Source organism: Talpa occidentalis, unplaced genomic scaffold, assembly GCF_014898055.3.
Source record: "Talpa occidentalis isolate TD23 unplaced genomic scaffold, MPIMG_talOcc4v2.1 talOcc4.4, whole genome shotgun sequence".
Lineage (NCBI taxonomy): Eukaryota > Metazoa > Chordata > Mammalia > Eulipotyphla > Talpidae > Talpa > Talpa occidentalis.
In genome coordinates, this window is record NW_023604295.1 from 108,607,640 (window position 1) to 108,623,407 (window position 15,768).

Sequence of the window (15,768 nt, forward strand, 5' to 3'; positions counted from 1 at the left end):
TCTATCTCTGGTGAATCCTCTCACCCTCCTGCGCATCTGGCCTGTACCCCGGTTGTTGTGTGAATGAATAAATAAATCTTAAAAAAAAAAAAAAAAGTAATTTCAATAGTTATCCTTTTAAAAAGAATCTAAATTCCAACTACAAAAAGACTTACCATCTTTTTTTTTTTTTTTAAAGATTTATTTATTTATTCACACAAGCACTGGGCACAGTCAGAAGCGCAGGAGGGTGAGAGAATCCACCAGAGCCAGAGCAGGGAGCAGAACAGGCAGAAGGACCGAAGTACACTGCTGAGAGGAGCAGCAGGCGGCAGGAGAGGTCTGCGCGCCATGTGGGACCCTCCTCCGGTGGCCGGGGAGCAGCCGGGGATCGAACCGACGCTGCAGAAGCTGCGGGCAGCTTCGCAACCCAGCGCTCAACCGCTGCGCCACCAGGGAGGCCCCAAGACTTACCATCTTAAGAGCAAAAAATTCTTATTGTTCCATCTCATACTTAACACAGCACTCACCAATCAATAAAATGTTAAACTGAAAAATGAACTTGCCATGACTGAATGGTTTCCTGAAAAGTAAAACCTAAAACAGTCCTAAACAATTTTACTTACCAGAAATTTGTTTAGAGCCTGATGATCCTCCATGTTCTAGCTTTGCCTTCTTCTTCTTCGATGATGATGATGATGATGATGATGATGCTTCAGAAGATACTGGACGTTTTTCTACCACAGGAGTAGAAAGAGCTCGTTTTTTGAATAACTCCCGTTCTTTCAGCAGGCTTGGATCCATAATGCTGCAAAGATTAAAGAAAAGATTACAAACATGTATCTTTAATTCAGATTCAAGTCATTCAAACCTACATACCAAATCCATAGATCTGTTAAGATTTCCCAAACAAAACAACCTTTTATTAATTCTCTAGCACTTATTGTTATTCACTCACTCAAAAAATAACATATGCCTATTATGAGTCAAGCACTGTGCTAGAAAAAAGAAATAGGATTATTCTCTAATGCTCTAAAATTAAGTTGCGCAACACTGTAGCCACTGGCTATATGTGCCTACTGAGCACCTGAAATGGGACTAACACTGAAATGCAGTCTATGTATAAAATACTTACTTTTTTTTTATAGAGGCATGTTTTATTTATTTATTTGTTTGTTTGTTTTTTGTTTTTTTTTTATACATGCACTGGGCACAGTCAGAAGCACGGGAGGGTGAGAGAATTCACCAGAGCCAGAGCGGGGAGCAGAGCAGGCAGAAGGACCGAGGTACACTGCTGAGGGGAGCAGCGGGTGGCAGGAGAGGTCTGCGCGCCATGTGGGACCCTCCTCTGGTGGCCGGGGAGCAGCCGGGGATCGAACCGGCGCCGCAGAGGCCGCGGGCAGCTTCGCAACCCAGCGCTCAACCGCTGCGCTACCGGGGAGGCCCCTAAAATACTTACTTTTGATATACAACATTGAATTAGCCAAGGTGTAGAACATGCTTTTCATAGATATTGTGACATGACTACCACAGTAAGTTTAATTAACACCAATGATCAGTTAATCTTTTTTCACAGTGAAGTTTTATGATCTACTCTCAGCAACTTTCAAATACATAGTACAGTACTGTTAACTTTAGTCACCATGCTGCACACATCCCCAGAACTTGTTATCTTATGGAAGTTCCTATCTTTTGACCACTCTCACCCATTTCTTCTCCCCACCACGGCTTTCTACATCTTTTTAACCATCAGTCCACCGTCTGTATTTTTCTGTTTTTTTAGAATCCACATTTAAGTCAGTTCAAATAGTATTTATCTTTCTGTCAGGCTTATTTTACGTAATATAATGTCTGCATGGCCATCCAAATGGCAAAATACTCAGGTTTTTCCCATGCCATGGCTATTGTATACAATGATGTTGTGAATATGGGGGGTAAAATTCTTTGTTTCATTCACCCAAAGGTGAAACTGCTGGGTCCTATGGTAGTTCTAGTTTTTTGGGGTTTTTTTAAGATTTATTTTTTATTTATACAATAGCTGGGGTACTGGCCAGAGGCGCAGCAGAGTGAGAAGATTCACCAGAGACAGAGTGGGGAACAGAATAGGCAGAAGGGAGGCCCCTAGTTTTAGTTTTTTGTGAAATCTCCATACTATTGTCCATAGTGGCTACACCAATTTACTTGTCACCAACAGTGCATAAGAGGTCCCTTTTTTCCACATCCTCACCAGCAGCTAGTTATCTTGTCTTTTTGATTAAATGGCCATATTAATAAGTGTCGGGTGTTATCTCAGTGTCTCTTTCATATTTCACTGATGATTAGTGATGATGATCACCTGTTCATGTGCCTGTTGGCTATCTGCGTGTTTTCTTTGGGAAAATGTCTATTCAGTTCCTCTGCCCATTTTTTAACTGGATTGTTATTTTGCTATTAAGATGTATGAATTCCTTGTATTTTTAGTATTAACCCCTTACCAGGGAGGACAATTTGCAAATATTTTCTCCCATTCTATAGTTGCCTGTTTTTGTTAATGGTTTCCTATGCTATGCAGCTTTTTGGTTTGATGATTTTGCTTTTCATGTCAAATCCCAAAAATAACTGGTAAGACCAAAGACAAGAAGCTGATGCCGGTTTTTTTCCCTAAGAGTTTTGTGTTCAAGTCTTTTATCCAATTTCAGTTGATTCTTGTGCACAGTATCAAGTCCAGTTTTTCCCATAACATTTACTGAAAAGACTATCTTTTCCACAATGTAAATTCTCAAATCATTTGTTGTAAATTCATTATCTATGCATGTCTTTATTTCTGAACCCTCAAAACTATTCCATTGACCTTTGCACTAGTTTTTATGTGAATAGATATTGTTTTTAAAGCTGTTTGAAAGCAAATAGTTTGAAATCAGAAAGTGCGAGATCTCCAGCTTAGCTCCCCTTTCTCAAGACAGCTTTGCTTAATTAGGGTCTTTCGCGGTTCCACACAAAATTCAGGACAGTTTTTCTATTTGTTTGGAAAAAAAAAAGTGCAGCAGAGATTGCACTGAATCTATGGACTGCTTTGGGTAGTGTGGATATATTAATTCTTCCAGCCCATGAGCACAAAATCTCTCTCCATTTATTTGTGTCTTCTTTGATCTCTTTCCTCAATGTCTTACAGTTTTCAATGTGCAGAGGCTTCACTTCTCTGGTAAAGTTTATTCCTAAGTATTTTATTCTTTTTGATTGTAAATGGAATTTTTTAAGAATCTCTTTCACATCCTATTTTAAAAGACTTGATACCCAAAAAAAGAACTTTAAAATTACAAATGAGATATTTTACATTGATTATATGTTGACTTAATGCATTCAATGTGCTGGGTTAAATACTAAAATTAATATCCTTTAATTTTTACTAGGCTTCTAGAATATTTAGAAGTACATGTGTGGGTCCTCCCTGGTGGTGCAAAGGATTAAGACGCAACCTATGAAGCGGTCCACGGCCACTGATGCACAGTTCGATCCCCAGCCAGGGAGCAGCCCACATGGCACAGCAGACCTCTCCTGACTCACCCACTGCTCCCCTCAGCAGTGGGTTTCAGTCGATCTCCCTGTTCTGTTCCCCACTCTGTCTCTGGTGAATCCTCTCACCCCAACCCCACACCTCTGGCCTGTACCCCAGTTCTCATATGCATCAATAAATAAATCTTTAAAAAAAAAAAAGTACATGTGTGCTTCTCACTTGTAGCTCATATTACATTTCTATTCAACAGTGTTCTTCTATAGAAACACCATCAGGACTACCGGGGCAAAATTAACAAGCAGATTAGGCTCAGTGCCCCCAAAACAGACAGCCACTAGAACCGCTTATAAGATGATATATTTTGAAACAGGCTGAGGTATTAAGTGAAGACACTGCATTAACATTTGTTGAAAATGTCTACAGAAAATTCCTAATTGGGAGGAAGGTGAAACTAAATGACCTCTTCAGACCCCCACCTCCCCATTTCTAAAACTCAACTATTCTAAGCAACTTTAGTACAACCAGGGAAGCCACAAGGTCAATCAACAAAAAATTTTAAGAACATTCCACTCTTGTTTGAAGTCTCTCTAAAAGCCTGTAGCAAGTCCAGGAAGAACTTAAGCTACCTACGTTAATGAATTTTACAGTTAAGACTACTATTCATAAATCAGGAACGAAACTGGAGATAACTCCACTTCATACTTTGGAAGGCTTCAAACACAGGCTAAGTGGCTGCAGCGGCAGGATGGCTCAGGGCAGGATCTCTATGATCGAGCAGATGGGTGAAGGAGGAGTCCTGAAGCCCTCAGTGGCTTTTAAGGCTTTTGTTGGGATTTTACTGGGTACACAGCAGGCAGGGGTGCTGGGGGGTGCTGGGAGACTGTCAGGCCTCCCAATCCCCAGCAAGTCTTCACTCATTCTGGGCTCTCCTGTGTTCTCTCGTGGCCTCTAGCTTCTCTCTCACTCTGCTGTTTCGTTCTCCTCTGGTCTCTCTGTTGCTCTCTCTCGTTCTGCTGGCGTCCCCATGACGCCGCCCTTATAAGCCCAGTCTCAGGCCAGGTGAATCCCATCTACCTATGCCCACACCCTACTCCAGGTGCCCGCCATCAGGCATGCATTCAGGACCGCAAGGATCCATCATCAGTCTTAATGACGGGAGGGCAGAAAAGCCTGATACTTTTTTTATCTTACCCTACAGTGGCTCAATAAACTATTTGTCAAATGAGTAACAAATGGAAAAACATCTCTAAATTGATCCAACCTCAATTATTATTGGTTTCACAAGTTTATTAAATGTCTTCTGTTTGTGAGGCATTATGCTCCAAGTTTTCAAAGATTCTGGAAGATAAATCCTTGCCTTCAAGCAGATCACCTCTGAGAATATGAAAGCACTGAGCACCTTGCTTAAAAATTAATCTGTGTGACTTGGAATGCTAAAAATTTTGAATATAAGATTGATAATCAGAGTAAATTTCAGTCAAGTAAGGAATAGAGTCACTGGACAGGTAATCAAAGACCAGCCTTCTCCCTTCCCTCAGCTGTAGTCCACTACTGGTCCATGACCCCAAGCAATCCACTACCCCTCTCTAAATTCTACTTTATCATAAGTAAAATGAGGATACTACCAATGCTGTCTAGATTAGACGGATGAAAAAAACGAGATTTTTTTTAAAAAAATAGTAAAGTTGGGCCTCCCCGGTGGCGCAGCGGTTGAGCGCTGGGTTGCGAAGCTGCCCGCGGCCTCTGCAGCGCCGGTTCGATCCCCGACTGCTCCCCGGCCACTGGAGGAGGGTCCCACATGGCGCGCAGACCTCTCCTGCCGCCCACTGCTCCCCTCAGCAGTGTACTTCGGTCCTTCTGCCTGCTCTGCTCCCCGCTCTGGCTCTGGTGAATTCTCTCACCCTCCCGCGCTTCTGACTGTACCCAGTGCATGTATAAACAAAACAAACAAACAAAAAAAACCAGCAAACAAATAAATAAAGCATGCCTCTATAAAAAAAAAAATAATAAAAAAAAAAAATAGTAAAGTTATACAAATATTATTTCAGTATTACTACACTGAACTGGCTCTAAAAAGACATTAACAATGGTTATACTGGGATGAGGAAAGTAGGGGACAGTCTTGGAGAAGGAAATGGTGAGGACTAGAAAATGGAGAGAAGTCACAATTAATAAAATGGGGACAACAAGCAATTTGTAAACTCCTAAAACAAGAAACATCTGTATTTATTTTCACCTTATAAAGGCAGGTAATTAATCTGGGCTTTTAATGATAATTTTAACACAGTTTAAATAAAGCCTTACAGTTTGCAAAGACCTAAATGTTTCTGGTGTTTGATCCTCACAATTCAATAACAGATGTTAATTTTATTATTCTTACTTTAACATGCAAAAATCTAAAGTGAAGGGGTACTATTAAGATCACACAGTTCTCCGGACCACTGCCAGGATCCGAATATCTTAACTTTTAAAATCAAGTATTCCTTTCACCAGACCTGCAATGCTGGTAAAGCGCTCTAATAAAACAAAGGAGACCTGTGTTTTAAAATGAACACACATGGCCTTCCTGGTGGAGCAAGGGGTTAAGAAGCAACCTATGAAGCTGTCTGCAGCCTCTGCATCAGGAGTTGGATTCCCTGCTGGGAGCGACCCACATCGCGCAGCGGACCTCTCCTGAGGACCTCTCCTGACTCACCCGCAGCTCCTTTCAGCAGTGTATTTCAATCTGCCTGTTCTGCTCCCCACTCTGTCTCTGGTGAACCCTCTCACACCCACACCTCTGGCCTGTACCCCAGTTCTTGTATGCATAAATAAATCTTTAAAAAAATAAAATGCACATACAATGATTGTGTTTAAAGCAAGGCGCTCCATATGTGCGTAGTACACAGAACACATCACTCTGCCCATTCTACATTTTAAAAAAACCACCGCCACTACAACTCAATGAGTGAACACATTCCTGGGTTGTCACGAATGGACTGAGAAGCCAACAATTACATCAAAATCTTCCAGCTGAAGGTCCACGTTTCCCCCCACCCCCCCCCGCAGTGTCATTCGACTTCTTTCAACCTTTCTACTTGTCTTCTTTCCTGTTTCTTTCCCCGACTGCGCCTCACAGGGGCCACGCGCACCTTAAGAACACAACTACCAGCAGCTGGAACGCTGGGACCAGAGCCTTGTTCACCTCTTAAGTGGCGAAAATGTAGGAGAACAAGGTACCGCAGCGTTGTGCTTTGGAAAATGTCTTCAGACTCTGCAGAACACGCTAAAATTAAAGTTTAGGAATCATTACACACTAGGTGTCCAGAAAACAGCTTTGGGGGGAAGAAAAATATCCACGAATGAGCATCTAAACCACAGTCTTTCGTGGGCTGGACGCCGTGGTCCCCCAAACTCCACACACACGGCTCGCCCGGCGACTCTAGTGTAAACCTCGGGGCTAGGAAGACGCAAACACTGAGAATTTCCTCTTCCGAGCCCTCCAGTCGGCTCAATGAACCTCCGGCCTAACCCGCAACGCCCCCAAGAAGTTGCTCCGCGTGGAAGTGCCGCACGCTAGAACCGACCCCCGGGCCCCCGCGGGAGGCGGCGACGCCGGCCCGCGCCGACGGGCTCCAGGAACAACAGGCCGGGCTCCGCGCCCCCCTCCCGGCGGCCGCAGCCCCTACCTGAGCGCGGAGAGTCGCCCCACGCGACCCGCCACCGCCTCCCGGCGCCTCCGCCGCGGCCGGCCGCCCACGCTGGCGTCGCGACCGCTTCCGGCTTCTTGTGGGCAGCCCCGCCTGCCCGTACGCACGCCCGGCGCGGCCCCGCCAGGCCGGGGTCTCGGCTGCGACTCCGGCCGGGGCCCCGCCCGCCACTTCCTGATTAGGACGCCGAGAGCTCAGTCCCGGCGGCCAACGCGGTTTCTCCATGGCCGAGAACGCGCCTGCGCCGTCACGTGCTCCCGCCGGGGGACGATGGGAGAGGCCTCAGTCGGCTGGGGCGTTCCTGGTCTCCATGACAACGGGGGCGGGACTGGGAGTGAAACGGTGAAGCCAGCCAATAAGGGGCGAGTAGCGGGCGCGAAAATGGAAAAAATCTTTCATTTCCAGAAATTAAAAGCTGCTAGAGTCTCTTTCAGCGAGTTCTGTGTCTGTTTAACCCGAGTGAGGACTTGATTTTCAACAGTTGAGGATCTGCCAGAGGTTTTGTGACTTTACATTAATTAAATGCCTGTGACCAGCACCTGACTTCAGATACTGTTCCTTTCACAAGTAAGAAAATAAGCGACCCAGTAACGCTTAATGACTTACTCAGGACAGCACAGCTAGCAAAGGCAAACCCTGGTGTAAAGCCCCAGTTTCTGAATGCTAACCAGTGCTCTTTGAACCGCACCCTGTGAATTCTATTAGAAATAAGGATTTAGCAAAATCAACAAAAAACTATGAACCAGAGGCACTTTTTGGGGGGCGGGAGGGGAGGGATTGGGGTCAGAATGGGGGGGTTGCAATTGTATGGTGAATATAAAAATAAAATTTATTATTAAAAAAAGAAAAATGTTACACTGATTTAAAGTGTTCTGGTCCTTCAAAATTATAAACTTGAAAATATATAACAAAAAAAAAAAGACTTAGTGCAAGGACCAAATTAAAAAAAAAAGAATTATAAGTCTAAAAGTGTAGTGGATTAAAGATGGCTGCAAATTCTTTGACTCATCCCCATGCAGAAGTAGTCTGCTTCTGCACTTCTTGAATTTGGGCTACATTTTGACTCCTTTAACCACAGGAGGAAAAAAAAAAAAGAAAGAAAAAAGGATTTAGTTTTCAGAACAACAACCACACCAAAAAAGGTAAAAGTAAAGCAGCGGGGAAAATAATTGGCATTACCCGAAATCTGCAACATATTGGAGAGTATCAGGTTTCCTAAAATTGGCTTTTCCTCTTAGAACCTAAACCGACAGCACAGACAGTTACTCAACTAATCTATACCTGTCAATTACTTAGTATTGACGACCCGTCAAGTTACTTATGTCTTGGTTTTTCTCATCTGGAAAATGGGGAAATAACTGTACTACCACCCTGGGTTAATAATTTTTCACAATTAGTTTCTTCATAGAATATTTTGTAATAAATCCATTTGATATTTAGTTGATACCCTCAGGAAATGGAATTTTACCTGAATAATAATTTTACCTGAATAATAATTAAGACCCAGAGTTTTTACAACCATCTGAGATTAACTGATAAAAAACTAATGAGGTGTAATTGGGGAAGGGGCAAAAGATAATTAGAAGGTTAAAATTGTATTGTCCTGAGAAACAGTTTTGTATCAATTTAGTGGTTTTGTCTTTTCTTTCCCCACTGATTGAATAAAGTCCAGTTTCTCAAGTCCTTATCGAATCACCACTGTCATTCTAACTCCCTTATTAATGAGTAGATGGCTTAAAATACAAATAGACAGTGGCTATACAATATAAGATAAAACTCTGGCCCATATAAGAAGCCAAGCCATGGCATCAACAGCAATCCCTTCAGAATGGTCAGAATTTGCTCAAAAGCTGCTAACTTCCCTTTTTTAATACACAGGCCTCAGTGGACCTGCTTGGGGCCAACCCTATTTGTCTGGGCATTTACCCACAAAGGGCTGGGTAATTCTGGGTGCTTTATTCAGAACATTCTTTCTTACCCTGTTTATGCTCACCAGTCTATTAAAGTTCTTTCACACTAAAAGTCTCCTTTTGTCTTTGTGCACAATGGCAGGCCTGCTTTAAGGGGTGCAAGTCTGGAGTCCTCGGGCCCTCCTTGATGGTGCACTAACAGATGTGAACACAAAGGACTATGGTGGAGGATTATAGGTGGAATGGTTGTGGTCAAGTAATACACATCTGAAGAGGAGTGAACCAGTACTTCTGAATCATTTGGTGTTATAAACCAACATTACCTAAAAAAAAATACATTAGAAAAAGGTGCTTATATGCCCAATTGCAAGGCTAAAAGAATCTTTCACAGAAAATCTGACTTCACTCTTCAATTTATTTTTTTCAAAGATTTATTTATTTATACACGAACCCGGGGACAGGCCAGATGTTCAGAAGGGTGAGAAGATTCACCAGAGACAGAGCGGGGAACAGAACCGGCAGACTGACGAAATACACTGCTGAGGGACCAGCGCGCGAGACAGAAGTCTGCTTCACCATGTGGGGTTCTCACAGGCCGGTCGGGATCAAACGGGCACTACAGAGGCTGCGGACAGCTTCACCATGTGGGGTTCTCACAGGCCGGTCGGGATCAAACGGGCACTACAGAGGCTGCGGACAGCTTCACAGTGCGGTGCTCAACCGCCTACACCACCAAAGAGGCCCCAATTTTTTTTTTTTTTTAAAGATTTATTTAGGGCCTCCCCGGTGGCACAGCAGGTTAAGCGCCATGCTGTGAAGCTGTCTGTCCGCAGCCTCTGCAGCGCCGGTTCGATTCCCAGCCGGCCAGGGAGAAACCCACAAGGCAGGACAGACCTCTCCTGTCTCGCCCGCTGCTCCCAGTCTGCCTGTTCTGTTCCCTGCTCTGTCTCTGGTGGATCCTCTCACCCTCCCACGCCTCTGGCCTGTACCCCAGTTCTTGCATAAAAATAAATAAATCGGGACTCCCCGGTGGCGCAGTGGTTGAGCGCTGGGTTGCGAAGCTGCCCGCAGCCTCTGCAGCGCCGGTTCGATCCCCGGCTGCTCCCCGGCCACTGGAGGAGGGTCCCACATGGCGCGCAGACCCCCCCTGCCGCCCGCTGCTCCCCTCAGCAGTGTACCTCAGTCCCTCTGCCTGCTCTGCTCCCCGCTCTGGCTCTGGTGATTTCTCTCACCCTCCCGCGCTTCTGACTGTACCCAGTGCTTGTATAAATAAATCAAAAATAAATCAAAAATAAATAAATAAAATAAATAAATAAATAAATCTAAAAAAAAAGAAAATTACCAAAAAATATTTATTTATGCATACAAGAGCTGGGGTACAGGCCAGACGTGTGTTGGGGGGTGAGAGGATTCACCAGAGGCAGAGTGAGGAACAGAACAGGCAGACTGACTGAAATACATTGCTGAATACACAGCGGGTGAGACAGGAGAGGTCTGCTTCGCCATGTGGGTTGCTCCCTGGCCGGGGATCAAACTCGTGCTGCAGAGGCTGCAGACAGCTTCATAGTACTGCATCTTAACTCCTTGGGCCATCAGGGAGGCCCAGCAACACATTTATTTAAATTGAAGAGTGAATTGGGTCTCCCTGGTGGTGCAAGGTGGTAAGACGCAAAACTGTGAAGCTGTCTGCAACCTCTGCAGCATGAGTTCGATCCCCGGTGGGAGGTGACCCACATGGCACAGCAGACCTCTCCTGTCTCGCTCACTGCTCCCCTCAGCAGTGTATTTCAGTCAATCTGCCTGTTCTGTTCCCCACTGTCTCTGGTGAATCCTCTCACCCCCCACACCTCTGGCCTATACCCCAGTTCTTGTATGCATAAATAAATAAATCTTTAAAATAAACAAATAAATGTGTTGCTGTAGGGTAAAGAAAATGTCAGGCTTTTCTGCCCTTCCGCCATCAGGATAGATGATGGATCCTTGTCCTAAATACATGCCTGATGGAGGGCACCTGGAATAGGGTGTGGGCATAGGTAGATGGGATTCAGCTGAGCTAAGACTGTGCTTTTTAAGGGCGGCGTCATGGGGACGCCAGGAGCAGCAGTAGCAGCAGCAGCACCAGCAGCAGCAGTAGAAGCCGAAGCCGAAAGAGAAGCCGAGAAGCAGCAGAACGAACGCCAGAGAGCCCAGATAAAGTGAAGACTTGCTGGGGGCTGGGAGGCCTGCCAGCCTCCCAGCCCCCCAGCCAGCACCCCTGCCTGCCATATGCTTGGTGAACCCCAATAAAAGACCTGCAAAACCACTAAGGACTCTGACTCCTCCTTTACCCGGTCTGCATGGGATCAGGAAACCTGCACTGTGCCCAGTCCGGCCTTTACAGTTGCTATGCAAGTCCCCATAATGACTACATTGCTTCTGAATTATAATGTAGGTTGAATTGATAAAGTGGATTGAAACACTCATTAAACACTAGTTGAACGACAGACCAAAAAAAAAGCATTAGCTTTCTAAACAGGAGTTTAATTAATTTGATAGGGATAATTTGATTCACACATGACCAGTATACTTTGATTCCACAAGTAAGCATTTGTCGTCTTTTACATTGAGTATGAATGTGAGTATAAAAGAGTCATGAGTCTCGCTGCTCCATCCCACCATTCTTGAATGGGAACAGCTAGAAATGAGGAATAAACCCTCAGGGTAAACTAAAAGAATTCTAGCAGGGCCTCCTGCTCCTGACCCCTCAGCTGGCTCCCACCTGTGGCCCTTTCTCCAGCCTCAGTGCTGTCGTGGGTGACAAGATCCTCTTCTCTTGAGAGACTATGGCAGCTGCCATCTTGACCTCATGGTAGATTCAGTGGGTGGTACATTTTGAACTTTGGTTCTCCCTTCCTATGCTAGCCCTTTGGCCCTGTGCAACTTCTTGCTTGCATTTTCTCTTAGAGTTTCCCTTAGATTCATTTTCGTGCAACCTCTGGTCTTGAGCCTTAGTCATTCCACTTTGGACCCTGTTTGGCTGAACATTTCAGAGTTTGATCAGGAGTCCATACTTTGAAATCCTCTCCGCTACTCCTCATTGCCCCTCTTGAGTTCCTTTGAACCTCTCATTGATTAAAAATCATTGATCACAATAGACTTTGATTACATGCTTTATGCATATGGGTGGGCAAGACCACTTAGATCAGGCAACATGAGCTTTTCCTCCTAACAGTCTGGGGTCCCTGGGTACCCTTCGGTTTTATCAGTCTCCATGATGAGGAATAAGGAGATATTAGAGTGAATAAGACATGCTTTCAGTCTTTATGGAGGTTAACAAAAATCCAGAGTACAAGTCAGATTATAAAAAGTGTTATAGAGGCCTCCCCGGTGGTACAGCGGGTTGAGCGCAGCACCGTGAAGCTGTCAACAGCCTCTGCAACATGGGTTCGATTCCCGCTGGCCAGGGAGATACCCACATGGCATGGCAGACCTCTCCTGTCTTGCCTGCTGCTCCCCTCAGCAGTGTTTCCGGTCTATTTGCCTTTTCTGCTCCCTACTCTGTCTCTGGTGAATCCTCTCACCCTCCCATGCCTCTGGCCTGTACCCCAGTTCTTGTATAAATAAAAATAAATCTTTAAAAAAAAAGTGCTCTAAGAGATAGAATCAATATGCTAATCAACATGCTTTGGCAGGAGGACAAAGAACTTGCCCTGGCTGGGAAAGGGGAGTTCAGCTCTACACGAGGTAGGTCAGGTTCCCAGCAGTTTCCCTGCTAGGTACCTAGCGTAGGAGCAGGGAACCACAGATAAAGACCCAGAAAAGAGTACCAGAGGAGATGGTGCTGGAAATGGCAATGAAACTGTCTTTACTTACACCAAGGGTGTTGGCTGGGATGGAAAAGTTGTCCTTCCAGCCTGGCTAGAATAAGGAGTCTGAAAAGGGAGATAAGGCTGGTAAGGTAAGGTAGGTAAGGTAGATTGGGGTCAATTTTCAAGTTTGGGGCTGTATGTTTAAGGAAGCATGGGTCTATCCTGAAAGGTAGCATGGTGTTAAACACATCAATAACAATATATCTTGAACTAAATATATCTTCTTGCTTACAAAAAATGGGGTGAAAGACATTTTAAAAAGCCTCCCCGGTGGCGCAGCGGTTGAGCGCTGGGTTGCGAAGCTGCCCGCAGCCTCTGCAGCGCCGGTTCGATCCCCAGCTGCTCCCCGGCCACTGGAGGAGGGTCCCACATGGCGCGCAGACCTCTCCTGCCGCCCGCTGCTCCCCTCAGCAGTGTACTTCGTCAGTCTGCCTGCTCTGCTCCCTGCTCTGGCTCTGGTGAATTCTCTCACCCTCCCGCGCGTCTGACTGTACCCAGTGCTTGTATAAATAAATAAATCTTAAAAAAAAAAAGTGTTGTTTGCTTTGAAAGAATCTATTTGTTCATTTATCACCTCTTGTGCCAGCAGCATCAATCCCTCTTCCTCCTTTCTTACTGGTTTCACATCCTCTCAGGTAAAAATATGTTGTCTATTATTCAATTCTTCGCCCTTCCCTCTTACCTTCAGAGTTGGGCCTTAGGAGGCAAATACTTAGTTCTTTTCAACAGGTGACTAAATAGCCTGAGGCTGCTGCTGCTTCTTCTCCACTATGGAATCTCTTCTTAACCACTTTTACTTACTTATTCTCACTACAAGTTTACTAGAATTGGAATCTCAAAAGTCACCAATAACCTCCTGAGAAAGAAAAGATCAGCCCCTGTGTAGGGTAAGTGATTATCAGGCTTTTCTACCCTCCCACCATTAGGATTAATGATGGATCCCAGTGGTCCTAAATGCATGCCTGATGGCGGGCACCTGGAGGGGGGTGTGGGCATGAGTAGGTGGGTACACCTGGGCTGAGACTGGCTTATAAGGGCGGTGTCATGGGGACGCTGGGAGAGAGAGAGAGAGGGAGAGAGGGAGGGGGGGAGGGAGGGAGGAAGGAGGGAAGGAAGGAAGGAAGGAAGGAAGGAAGGAAGGAAGGAAGGAAGGAAGGAAGGAAGGAAGGAAGGAAGGAAGGAAGGAAGGAAGGAAGGAGCAGAATGAGAGAACAGAGAGAGAATGAGAAGGAGAGAAGAATGAGAACACCAGAGAACACAAAAAGAGTGAAGACTTACCTGCGGGTGGGACACCTGCCTGGCTCCCGCGCCCACCCCCCCACCCCCCGCCCCCTGCCTGCCCTGTCCCTGGTAAAAGCACAATAAAAGCCTGGAAAAGCCACCGAGGACTCCAGGACTCTCCTTTATCCGTCTGCATAGATCATGGAGATCCTGCTCTGTGCCTTCCCGCCACTACACCCTGACATCTGACAATAGATCTGACAGCTACATTACATTGTTCTCTTGTACGACATCAAATCCCATAGAATATCTACCTTAGACAAGGCCATTGCACAACACAGAATACCAAACATGCTCCTCTCTTGTTGAATGAGTTTTGGCTGCTTCTTTACCACTTCCTAGTAATTGCAGAAAGAGTCCTCACTGTGAACATTTACTGTGATGCCCAGCATATAATTGCCCCCTGCTTTCTGATTATACATAGTGTAGAGCCAACTTCTGCTTCCTGAAACCTTCCCCAAAGTTAACCAGTGAAGGGCCTCCCGTGTGGCGCAGCGGTTGAGCACTGGACTGCGAAGCTGCCTGTAGCCTCTGCAACGCCGGTTTGATCCCCGGCCACCAGCGAGGGTCCCACATGGTGCAACAGACCACTCCTGCTGCTCCCACTGCTCCCCTCAGCAGTGTGTTTCATCAGTCTGCCTGTTCTGTTCCCCGCTCTGGCTCTGGTGAATTCTCTCACCCTCCTGTGCTTCTGACTATACCCAGTATAAAAAAATAAATAAATCTTTAAAAAAAAAAAAAAGTTAACCAGTGAAGATCCATACACTCCAATAGGGACTTTATTAGAAATAATTCTTATTGAGACACCCTATACCCTTATGTTATCCCTCAATACAACAAGCACCATTTCCAACTTGTTCAACAGCAATTCCTGTAGCCCTCAGCTGAAGAACAGCCACACCTGTCAATTTCTGTAGTTTCTACGACCTTAGGCTCAGTGCTTCCCGTGCACCATTCCCTTCTCCTTCAAGTACCTCCCTGGTGGTTTTACTCCTACTTCATATTTTTCATCCAAGGCCTTTGCCCTTTAGCCATCTCTTAAAAGAGGACAGTATTGACTCTGCTTCCTCCCTCCACATCCCCTTCTCCCTTAAGGGCGATATGTATACTGTGGCTTTAATATGACCTCTAGTTGTATAATTTACAAAGCTGTCTCCCCAGTCTGGATTCTCCCACCACATCCCCGCAAACTCCAGGTTTTAATTTCCAGATCCCTGAGAGGACCATAAGTTCAACATGTCTAAAACTTGAAACCTGCCCTCATTAAACTAGTTTCTCCATCTGTCTTGGTATTTTATTAATAGCCTTCTCTTTATCTTCTCATGCTGGAAACTTCAGGGCTAGTGTTAATCCTACCTTTCCCTCAAAATCTAAATTTAATCAGTTCACAAATCATGGTGGGTCTTTTATTCCAAATTTTCTTTTTCTTTTTCTTAAAGATTTATTTTGTTTATACAAGAATCAGGGTACAGGCCAGATACACAGGAGGATGAGAGGACTTACCAGAGACAGAGTGGGGAACAGAACAGGCAGACTGAAGAAATATATTGCTGAGGGGAGCAGCGGGC

General features: G+C 45.2%; 1 protein-coding gene across 1 annotated transcript in view; it reads right to left on the bottom strand.

The window, feature by feature from the left end:
• The window catches only part of GTF2E2 (general transcription factor IIE subunit 2), a 69,541-nt gene extending 62,248 nt beyond the window's left edge, over window positions 1-7,293 (bottom strand). Inside the window, exons 1-2 of the mRNA XM_037526005.2 lie at window positions 7,141-7,293; window positions 606-787 (exon numbers count right to left, since the gene is read on the bottom strand). Of these exons, the coding sequence (XP_037381902.1) occupies window positions 606-783 (178 nt within the window). The 5' untranslated portion in view covers window positions 784-787; window positions 7,141-7,293. The remainder of the gene's footprint in view (window positions 1-605; window positions 788-7,140) is intronic.
• Window positions 7,294-15,768: the final 8,475 nt, after the last annotated feature.